At 38.9% G+C, this 12,056-nt stretch overlaps 1 protein-coding gene across 1 annotated transcript in view; it reads right to left on the bottom strand.

Moving 5' to 3' along the window:
* cacna2d4a (calcium channel, voltage-dependent, alpha 2/delta subunit 4a) overlaps nucleotides 1–12,056 on the bottom strand; it is a 791,862-nt gene that overhangs the window by 422,773 nt on the left and 357,033 nt on the right. The window contains exon 27 of the mRNA XM_051921543.1: nucleotides 6,082–6,162. Within this exon, the coding sequence (XP_051777503.1) occupies nucleotides 6,082–6,162 (81 nt within the window). The remainder of the gene's footprint in view (nucleotides 1–6,081; nucleotides 6,163–12,056) is intronic.

The following is a 12,056-nucleotide window of genomic DNA, read 5'->3' as shown; positions in this document are numbered from 1 at the left end:
GATGGATGTCTTCAAGGTGGTGGCCATTATTAGTGATACACTCTTCAAGATGATTTCTGAATGCCTGCATGACTCGTTCGGCCATTTCAAGTGGAATAGCAGTGATTTTGTGGTGAATAGTGTCCTTGAGGGCTTCAATATTTTGAGGTTATTGTGTGTATACCTTCTACTTGAGATAGCCCCACAAGAAGAAATTGCACGGAACGAGATCAGGCGAACGTGAAGACTGCCCGACATCGCCGCACAGGGAGATCAGCTTCCCCAGAAACATCTCCCACAAAGCTTACATGGATCTCTGCACCATATGAGCTGTTGCTCCATCCTGCTGAAACAGGCCTCCACCACATCCATTTCTTCCAGTTGGGGCTGCAAAAAGTTCTGTAGAATTTCAATGTTAACGTTCTGAAGTGACACACTCACTGTGCAGGGTTCTCTGCTGAAGTTCACAAGGGTTGATTTCAGCCCAATAGCGAAAGTTTTGCTTATTTACACAACCACTCAAATGGAAATGTGCCTCGTCACCGCACATGACGATGGCATCTAGATGAATGGTTTGCAGAATGTTCGTGCACAACTCTCTACAGCTCTCCCAGTCTCTCTCAGTGAGTTTCTGCACTACCGTCCTTTTGTATGGATGGAAATTAAGGTCCTCATCCATAATCCTCCTCAAAGACGTGTTGAAAATGCCTAAAGCAGAAGCATGTTTGCACACTGAACATCTAAGAGAGTACAAAATTGATGCCCTTGCAGCTTGGATGTTTTCAGGTGTTCATACAGTCTGAGGACAGCCTGGAGATTGCATACAATGCAGTCTTAATCAGGAGTTCTATAGTTTATGACTACAGATTACCTTGAGAAAGTGGCATGCAGCTCTTACCTTGCACTTGACTAGAACAACTGTCTATGTGTAGTGGAACTTAAAGTAACGCTCCCAGACAGTGTCATCAAGAGTTCTCATGAGTTTAAAATTTTTTTTGTAAAGTGAAAATTTGAAAGATGTAATTTGTGAACAGAAAAAAATGGTCTATTTTCCCAGTGCTCATTTGTAATCATAAACATTGGGAAGTGCCCAAAATCATGACACTGCAAGAGGAAGCAGATGAAATAAGATTACTACTCAGGATTGGCAAGTTCATTTTGTAACAGAGTAAAGCGTTTGACCATCCAGGAGGTCTTCAGAACAGAGCTGCTGTTTTTCAGGATAGAAGGGAGCAAGCAGAGGTAGTCTTTGAATTTACTGAGGATGTCCCGGGGTACCTAAGAAAAGATTACCAACACAAGATGACAAGAAAGAGAGCAGAGATCATGACTTATGGACGACCTGAGTGTTGGCAATTTTGTGGGCACACAATTAGAAAAAAAAGCCTGAATACTACAAGTAGGCCCACAAACATTAAAATTCCTGGCCTAAAAATACTATAAATATGTAATATTCAATTTGTTGAATCAAACAAAAAACTAAACAGACCAAGAACTCGAATAATGTCAAAAAGCAAAACTTAAAATATGCAAAAATTCAAGAACATAGAATGATTTTTTGAAAATAACCAAACTAAATACTAAGTAAATCAAAAAGGCAATTCAATAACAACAAAGCAATTCTATAAAAACTAAGAGGAGGAACCAGGAACAAAAGCAAAGAGTCATAGACCTCAAAAGAGCAAAATGAAAATTGCCTAATGCTAAATAGCTCACTAGAACAGGGATTGTCAAATGTTTGGCCCTGGGACTTAGTTTTATCTATATTTGTTCAGTGATTTTAATTGAAATTAGCCTACATTTTCCCTGAATAACACACATAAAAAATAAAATCAAATGCATATTTAAATGCATGTGCAATATTTAAATATAGTGTACTTAATAGATGAAATGTTGACGGTACTCATCCAAAAATAACTCAAAACACGGGTGTTTAATACTGAATCATAGCATTCTCAAGCCCACTCAGTGTGAATACAGAGCCAGAGCCTGTTTGGGCAGAACTATGTACAAAGCAGGAAGCCACGCTGGATGAGGTGCCCTGGGCCCACTCTTACACACACACACACACATACACAATGTATTGGGGGGCTGGGGGGGGGTTGCATCAGTACTTTTTCAGATTTTTAAATCATAAGAAAAATAAAATTCAGATGAAAGTGTATGTGATGTAGGCCGCCTTAAACCAAATGCATTCTTCAGATCTTCTGTAGTTATGCTTTAATTAAAAGCAAACAAAACCTAAACTTTTTAATTTGCTAAAAGTCCCCAGTATGTATTACACACTCCTTACATTATGCTATCATTTATCTAAATAATATGTATTACACACTCCTTAAATTATGCTATCATTTATCTAAATACAGCTTTCAAAAACAAATATCTATCAGTGTATACTCTTAAGAAATAAAAATATAAAAAAGACAGATGTTCTTGAATTTCTTTTGACCTTCATTATGTTTTCAGTTTAACTAGGAACACTGATGAAAGGGTCTATTTGAGCAAAAGCCTTTCTAAAGCTGGTTTCTGAAGCAATTATTTACCAACAGTAAAGAAAAACAAATTGGCTATTTATAGATTTCAATGATGCCTTGAGATTTAAAAATGCTCTGTCTCTGGAACTATGGCAACAACAGTGCAGCCTGTACCACAATGTAGATTAAAGGACAGATGCTGCTCAATAGGGTAGTAGGGATTGAAGGATTTTAGTGAGACTTTCTAGGGTCCAGCAATGAACTCATGCCATGTAACCTTTCCTTTATGTCAAACGGCAGAAAAGGGAAACAGAATCATATTTGGATGCCTGGCAGTGTTTAATATACCATGAAAGATCAGTCCAGTGACTAGATGCTGTATCAGTTTAACACCATTTACAGTAATTTGCAAAACTATCAAAAGTATTACTAATAAAAAGGGTTTATTTAGATATCAACATCAAACTCACATAATTTACACGATAGTCCTTCCAGTCAGTCATCAGTGTTCTAATACCCATCTGTTCATTTTCTAATCCTCTTAAACCACCAGGGTTGGTAACAGTGGACACCAGACAGGACTCCTCCCACGTGAGACTGCAAGTTCATATCATAATATTGCACACACTCAGATCCCTGACCACATATTCAGGGTACTGAAATTTCCAAGTAAATGTCTGAATTCTGGCTCTCATGTGGACCATCCAGGGGTCATTCAGGGAATCAATGAGTCCTAGAACTAGAAATACTTCGTAAATAAGAATTACAATGTGCAAGAGAAGATAGTTATGAATGACTAGTTATCAGTTTGGACCAGAGAAAGCAAACGAGAGAGTTGTCTGAGGAGAACTGAAAGAAAATTATAGACAAGCATGTTAATGGCAATCACAATATGACCATCTCCAAGAAGCTTAATGTCCCTGTGGCAGCAGTTGCAAATAGTATTAGGATGCTTATGGACCATGGAACTGTAGCCAAACTCCCTCGACACAGAAGCCCAGGGAAAATTGACTCCAGAATGAGCAGAAGGATAGTAAGAATGGCATGCAAAAAGCCAAGGACATCTTCCAAAGAGATACAAGCTGAACTCCAAGGTCAAGGTCCATCAGTGTCTGATCGCTTTTTGATTGACAATGAGCTCAATGGAAGATGACCCAGAAGGACGTTACTGTTGAAAGAAAAACATGAAAAGCCGGACTGGAATTTGATGAAATGTGTATTGATAAGCCACAGTGATTCTGGGAGAATGTCCTTTGGACAGATGAGACACAAAACTAGAGCTTTTTGGCAGATCACATCAACTCTATGTCCACAGACGAAAAAATGAAGCTTTCAAAGAAAAGGACACCAAACCTACTGTGAAGCATGGAGGAGGCTGGATTATGTTTTGGGGCTGCTTTGCTGTGTCTGGCACTAAGTGCCTTGAGTCTGTGCAGGGAACAATGAAATCTCAAGACTCTCTGGAGCGAAGTTTTCTGCCTAGTGTCGGAAAGGTCGGTCTCAGTTGCAGTTCATGGATCTTCTAAAACACACAGCTAAAAGCACCCAAGAATGGCAAAGAACAAAACATTGGACTATTCTGAAGCGGCCTTCTATGAGCCCTGATTTACATCCTAACATCTATAGAAAGAACTGAAACATGCAGTCTGGAGAAGATCCTCTTTAAACCTGACACAGCTGGAGCAGGTTGATCAGGAAGAGTGTTGGCAGGTGCAGAAGTCTCATTGAGAGCTCCAGGAATTGCTTGTTTGCCTCTTAAGATTGTGCAACAAAATATCTGTTTTGGTTCCATCATATTTGACCATGCCCTTTTCATTTGTGTTATTATATGAAATATTCTTTTGAATCAAAAATAAAAAGCAAAGTCTGCCTTTTGTTAAATACAGAATAAACAATGATGGGCGTCAATTACTTTTGTTAGTTTCATGTTATTTCAGAGACAATTGTGGGTTCCTCTTTTTCATGGAGGGGTACCAGCACATTTGTTCACATCTGTAATAGATGGCAGAGCTGCTTCTCAAACACGTGGTTTTCTGGGAAAAAATGAAAATTTTGCTCTCACCAGAGGTAGAAATGGCTAGATGTTAAACATAAGACTAACGTGCCATTATCTCTACCTTTATAATCCCCTGTTCTCGGCACAAAATACATTCTTTTACACCAAAACATTTATCCGTCTGGCTAGAGAGGTGTCACGTCTTTTTTTCTATAGAGAAGTCACTAACGTTTTCAGATGAGCTTGAAATATTTGTGAACTTGGCTGGCCATGTCTTTGCTTTCCTAACCACTTTCTAAAGGTTTACTATGACAGTGTAACAGGTGGAAGAGCTACTTCTGTCAGGTTTCTGAATTATAGTCTCACTGCTCCTGCTTGCTGTTTTTTAGGCAACTCCATCCTGTAAGTATTAACAGCTAGCAGACAAAATATTAATGCTTCACACAATCACATTTCATAGTAGCCTGGGGGAAAAAAAACAACCTAAGGGGAATCTATGGACCTACTGTATGTCTAGTCCATGAAAAACATATGCACTGAAGTGATATTTTAGGTCTAAAATTAAGAGGTAAGAAACTGAGTTTCATGGATTGTCTTTGAAGAATACTGTTGTACTTGCTATGTTATTTTGGGATGTGTTTGTCTATTGTTTATGTTTCCTAAATTAAAGGATGAATAAAGAGTAGGTGATATCACATGTTAGTAGTTCTTCAAGATTCATCTCATTCACACCAGACATGCATAAGAAAATCAATTACTTTGACTTGCATATTTCAATTTCTCTTGAGTGGCAATTTAAAACGTTTTGCACAAACACTAGTTACAGTTATAACTTGTCACAAAATCAGTAATACACTATATACCTGTGTCTGTATTAGCATGTCTTAATACAATGCACAATCAAACACAAAAATTCACTTAGGATTACAGTTCACTTTGGTTTCGGATGTCTTATTTCCACTGTTGTTTTGATAAAATCAATACATTTCTGTGCAATTATTTAATCTGTATTTTATTAATGCTACAACAAAGAACTACTAGGTTAAGCAATATTCTGACAACAAAACTGACAACATAAAATCAAACAATCAAGTTTTTCTTGATTGGAGCAGCTCAAATGATTCACAATCATCAATTAAGCTATTTTTGACATTTAGAGTAGAAAATATCATACACCCTAACAGCACATCAGTCATTGATTATTGAAGACAACAAACAGGAATTCCATGGCAGCTATATCCAAGAAATTTATGAGATCAGCAGACAAGCAGCCATTCATTTACTGTATCAACAAAAATTGAAAAACACACACCAGGATGGTGGAATAATATAATTTGTCGTCTGCTAATATGAGCCTACAGCTATAAATCAGGCAATACGTAACACACGGAAATAACATTGTACATGTAAACATCAACTTCATATTTTAAATAATTTTCTGAAATCCAAAACACAGTACTGACTGTGAACAACATAACTGAAGCATCCATCAAATTCTCAATCTTCATTGACCACACACTTAGAAATTGCTAACTAAGCATTTGTACAAACCAAAAAATCCCAAGTCTCTGAAATTTAGGGTAAAACAAATCAAAATTAAAAGGGTGAAAAAAATACTTGCAGCTGTCCTACCTGCAGCAATTGCCAATTTTTTGTTGATGGTAACAGAGACAGCCGTGCTTGCAATTACAAGTTCATTCTTTGATTTTGCTTCTGAAAAAAAAAGAACAATAACAAAATTATTACCAGCCATTTAGAACACGACTTAGGTCTTACTTAAGGCCCTGTCTCAACAATATATGAGCACACCTATATGCACTGCAACAACTATTTGTGATTTTGCCTCCAGCCTCAGGTTAGCGCTGTCACATACAGCCTCTCCTGTCCTATTGTCCTCTGGAGTGAAGATCGACAGCATGAGGAGCAATGATGGCACTTTTGGCCCTGGCGCCTTGGACCCTCCCCCTATGCCATGGAAACCTTAAATAGACCACCACCACTGTGACCTGTCATTCAGACGTTTCCTTCCAGTGATAATCACTATTTTTCCATTTTGTCAACTTTTGTTTATTTGTTTTCCAACCAATTATATGGGGTTCACCTTTGAGATACTCCAACCTTTCAACTTGTTTTGTCTCTGGTTAACACAGCAAAATACAAATTAATGCTGGAAGTGAATCTTATAAAATTTTCACTTTATGCTGTTTACTGATCCATTTTTTTCAGGTTAGGAGTCAAAGTAGAAGATTATCTATTAAGACTTACAAGAGGATGCTATAAATGTTGCAATAAATGGATGGTACACAAAGATAACTATAATGCTAACTGTCATAGCAGCAAAAAATTTTGCGTAGTTAAGAGGAATACATGGTTGTAAAGTGGATTCAGAAGGCATTCACACCCTTTCACTTTCTGCACATTTTATTGTGTTGTAGATTTAATTTTAAATTGCTAAATTTCCCATTTTTGCCCAACAATCTGCAGTGAATAACATAGCAACATAATAAAAGCATATTTTCAGAAATTTTGCATATTTATTACCAACATCAAAAGCTGAAGTCTCTCATTCATATAGGTATTCAGACCCTTTGCTATGGCACTCACACCTGAGGTCAGGTGTATCCTGTTTGCTTTAACTCTCATTGAGATGTGTCTAAAACCTGATTGGAGTCGTCCCGTGGAAAATTCAATTGACTGGACAGCATTTAAAAAGGCACATATCTGTGTATAGAAAGTCCCACAATTCCTACTGCATGTCAGCACCAAAAACCAGATCAATACAAAGGTTTTAACCATTTGTAAAGCTTTGAGTGTTCCCAGAGGCAGAATGGCTTCAATAATTGTGGATTCAAAGATGTTTGACACTACCAGGACTCTTCAAGAAGACCCTTGGTCAGAGGGATCACCAAGAACCCAATAACCATGCTAACAGTGCTTTGAAAGTCCTCTGCTGAGATGGGAGAACCTATGGGAAGGACGGCCATCTCAGCAGTGCTTCATTAATCTGGTGGTTATGGTAAAGTGGCTATATGCATACTGCTTTTGAGTAAATAATAAAAAAGACAAGTAAAAGGCAATATGATGTCATTTTAAGGACTCTGAGAGGATGAGGAACATTATTTTCTAGTCTGATGAGACAAAAAGTGAATTATTTGGGCAGAACTTCAAGTACTATGTCTTGTTAAGACGAGGCACTACTCATCATCTGCCTAATATCATCCCCACAATGAAGCATGGTGGTGGTAACCTCATGCTATGGGGTGGTTCTTAGTGGCAAAGACAAGGGGACTGGTCGAAATTCAGTGATGGATGAATGTAGTAAATATACAGAGAAGTCTATAATATATTTTGCTCTAGAGTGCACACAAACTCAGACTGGGGCGATGGCTCACTTTTAGCAGAACAATAGCCCGATGCAAAAATCCAGAACAACACTGAAGTGACTTCCAAACAAGCCTCTGTTTATCCTTGAGTTTCCTAGCCAAAGCCTAGACTTAAACCCCTTAGAGCACCTGAGGAGAGAGAGAGACTTGAAGACAGCATTATAGAGATGCCTGCCATCCAATCTAATGGATCTTGTGGGGACTCGCCAGGAAGAAACTATAGTGTTACCGCACAAGTTATGTGCATGTTTTTGTGTGGTCAAGATAAACTTAAAAATGAAACACATGATTACAGCTTCAAACTTGATCCAAAATCTAAGTAAAAATGGTTATATGTAGACTATTTCAAAAAACACTAAGCAAAATCCTTAATCTTCCTTCTCAAACTGTCCTCTGCAAACCTATTCTTGGTAAAGGACAGAATAGTCCAGTGCAGAATAAACATTATGTGCAATTAGAGGTCATTTGTACCTGGAGGAATTAGACTGTGTTAGGGATGCACCGATACCGAAACGGGTATCTGGTATCGGCCTCGATACCACATTTTTTAAAGTACTCGTACTCGTTAAAAGTCCCCCGATACCGGGGACCGATACCACGGTCTGAGAAATGTCTATGTTTGAGCGGTGTGTAAGAGGTTAATCACAGGCGCCGAGTGCCCGCCCCCAGGCCCCGGCTGCAGCTCAGAGCGGGGAGAAGGCGAGGCGTGACATGTCAGCCGTGTGGAACTATTTCAAAGTGAATGAAGACGACAAAACAAAGGCGGACTGCAAATTGTGCTCAGCGAAATTGTCCAGAGGAGGCTCAAAAGGTAGCGCATTTAACACAAGTAATTTAATCAAGCACCTAAAATCCCAACACGACAACGAGTACAAAGAGTTTACCCACGCTTCTAAACCAACACAACCCACGCTGCAGCAAACTCTTGCAAGACGAGAGAAAATGTCCAGAGACAATCCACGTGCTGTGAAAATAACACAGGCAATTATCGAGTACATTGCATTGAGTGACCAGCCACTCTCGGAGGTAGAAAATGTGGGATTCCTGCGTCTCCTCCATGTTCTGGAGCCCAGATATGATGTCCCAAGCCGCCGCTACATGACTGACACGGAGCTGCCTAAACTACACGACTCCGTGAAAAAACATATCCACAGCCTACTGCCAGCCTCCTCTGCGTTTAGTTTCACCACGGATATTTGGACAAGCAGTGTTAGCCCCGTGTCGCTAATTAGCCTAACCTCCCAGTGGATAGACGAGAGTTTCTTGTTTTTTTTTGTTAAATTATATGACTAAAGCTGTTACCTGTAAATTTAAATCATGTTTTTATTAAGTACTCAGTATCGGCAAGTACTCGGTATCGGCGATTACTGAAATGCAAGTACTCGTACTCGTACTTGTTTTCCAAAAAAGTGGTATCGGTGCATCCCTAGACTGTGTCATTCATGGGCGTCTAAGGACCACCTTCCAGGCTCAGACAAGGTATACAATACCCCGCCAAGGCCAGAGGGGGTGGCAACACTAATAATATCTGTCTCTTTTCTCATCCGTAGCTTCAAATAGCCACCCAGTGAGGGCACGTAATCCATGCCTCTTCCAGTTGGGACAATATAAATTCAAGGGCTCCTGGAAGATGACAACTCAGTTTTACATGGTGGAGCTCCCCTACCCAGACCTACTCGAGAGAGCTAATTTATTTGAGAAGCCCCAGACTGTTACATCTTATTTCTTTTGTGCCATTGCACACTCATTATGCTTGGTTTTTTTTTGGACTTTGGCAGTAAACTTGGCCTGGCTGGGACTCCAACTTTTCTTTTGTTCTCCTCTCCCTCATTTGCACCTCATAACTGTTTAACACTTGTAGATGCCACACAGCCAGGGAAGGGAATACACCTGGGAGGAAGAATTGGAAAAGGTGGATGGACAGCCCATTAAAAAGGGAAAATGTGGATGGATGTTTTTATTCCCCCAATACGCTAGATGGCAGCAGCCTCGGAATTCAGTGCACCGTAAGAAACCAGCGGGGCTGCTCTGTCGGACTACATATCCCTATTATGGAATTCCATGCGACCTCGAAGTGCTTCCATCGGGCAATCGCCCTGGCACTGGAAGTACTCCTGGGTCTGTAATAAAAGGGACCTCACTGCCTTATTCAGACGAGTCAGAGGTAGGTGGTAGAGAGGCAACACTTGACTGGAGGAGGGCAGTGCAGTGGAGAGAGAGTTATTAGGTAGGAGAGGAAGACTTGTGGGTTGTACTTTTTGTACCATATTGGAGGTATTTTGGTTAATAAAAACAACCTTTATTTCGACCCTGGACTGTGCTTCTGTGTTCGTGTCGGGTTTGTGCTTGTTGACACCTAGGTGTCCATCACACACTGAAGAAAAGATTGCCATCCTTACTATGTATATTTGAGGTTTTTCTTTCTGTAGCTTACTGTGCAGCATGTGTGTTTTATTACCTTATGTTTTTCACTATTTGCTGAGAGTGGATATCAACAAATGCATTTTCCATAGAATGAAACAAACACTGACCTTGGCAGGCACACATGATTTTTTTCTCAGTTACTTAAGCTAGACATGCATGCCAATGTGACTCCAATGTGGAGACAGTAAGCAGATGTATGTAGTAGAGAAAAGAATGAATGCACCAACCCATAAAGCTGATGTCATGCTATAGATAACATGCAGACAAAGAAAACAGGGAGGTATATACAGTATAAACAGTAGAACCTCAGAACACGAACATCTCCAGGCTCGAACAATTCAGAACACAAATGGTTCTTTCGATTATTTTTTTGTCCCTAACCTCGAACAAAATTTCAGAACACATACAAAACTTGTACAGGTCAAGACAAGGCCAGGAGAAGCCAAGACAGAGCTATTAACGCTGCATATGCCTATGACTCAGACTCGGCATTGCCACAAATCTCCTGTTGAAACGATGTGTTGAGACAGTGTTTTCTGTGAATGTGTTATATTTTTGCTTTTTTGAGGGTTTTTTTTCCTGTTGAAAGTAATTGCCATGGCCTCTAAGAAAGTTAGCAGTGAGAGTAGCAAAGCAAAGAGGAAGCTCTTACATGTTACAATTAAGCTAAAAAGGAAATAATTAAAGAACATGAAAGTGGTTTACATGTGTCGACTCTTGCAGAAGAGTATGGGATGGCCAAGTCAATGATAAGCACATTTTTGAAAAATAAAGACGCAATTAAAGGTGCTAATGTTGCAAAATGCATTAAAACATTATCGAAACAGACAGGGCCAATTATTGAAGAAATACAAAAGTTACTGTTAGTGTGGATTCACCAGAAACAATTAGTGGAAGACAGTATTTCCAAGGCAGTCATTTGCAAATGTGTGTGCCTCAGTTCAGTTAAATTGTCATTTCTATTTGTTTTATGTGTTTATCTCTTCTGTGCATTAATTTCAATTGTATTTATCAGTAGTTATTTGTGCATATAGGTATAAATAAGCAATGATTTGGGGGTCTGGAATGAATCAGTCCAGTTTATATTATTTCTGATGGAGAAATTCAAATCGAAACTCGACCAACCTTCTGGGACGAATCAAGTTCGTGTTCTGAGGTACCACAGTATATGTATTGTGTATGTGCAATATCTCACATGCAAAACAAGCATTCCCTTAAGCAGACAGATTGTTACTCGGGTACCCTCATCATAGTCTTCATATAATTCCTCCGGGTCTGTTGAACCTGAGTAGTCATATTCGTAATCTCTGAAAACATCTAAAGAACCAGGGTTACTTAGTACATTTTTCTGCAGCATTTAACACTTTGATAATGCACATCCCACTAATAACTTGCTATTTTTTAATGACTTCAAAAATATTTTCTTTTAGTAAAGGTACATTTTGATATATGTTATTTAATAAACACAACATAATAACAAAATATAACTCAATCAAGTGAAATCAGCATAAGAAGTGCAATACTATGTTCCAGTAACACCCTATTCAAATCCACAATCAACCTGACTGCCACAGAATACAGCAGCAAGTAAGTTAAAAGAGGTTGAGCGCAGTCCCGGCATATTTTACTTTAGAATTACATTAATGACATCTTACCAAGATCTGAAGAAATTCTGTACAAATGCTGGTTGAGAGAATTACATTTTTTCAAATCTGTGATAATATAGCATATCCCTTTCCCCCTGAGTTATAGATGGTGTTATAGATGCTTCCAGTTAAGCAAAATAAATCTTTCTGCAAG

The sequence above is a fragment of the Erpetoichthys calabaricus genome, chromosome 18, assembly GCF_900747795.2.
Source record: "Erpetoichthys calabaricus chromosome 18, fErpCal1.3, whole genome shotgun sequence".
Classification (NCBI taxonomy): domain Eukaryota; kingdom Metazoa; phylum Chordata; class Cladistia; order Polypteriformes; family Polypteridae; genus Erpetoichthys; species Erpetoichthys calabaricus.
Note: the sequence above shows the minus strand (reverse complement) of the source record. Positions and strands in the feature narration are given on the sequence as shown.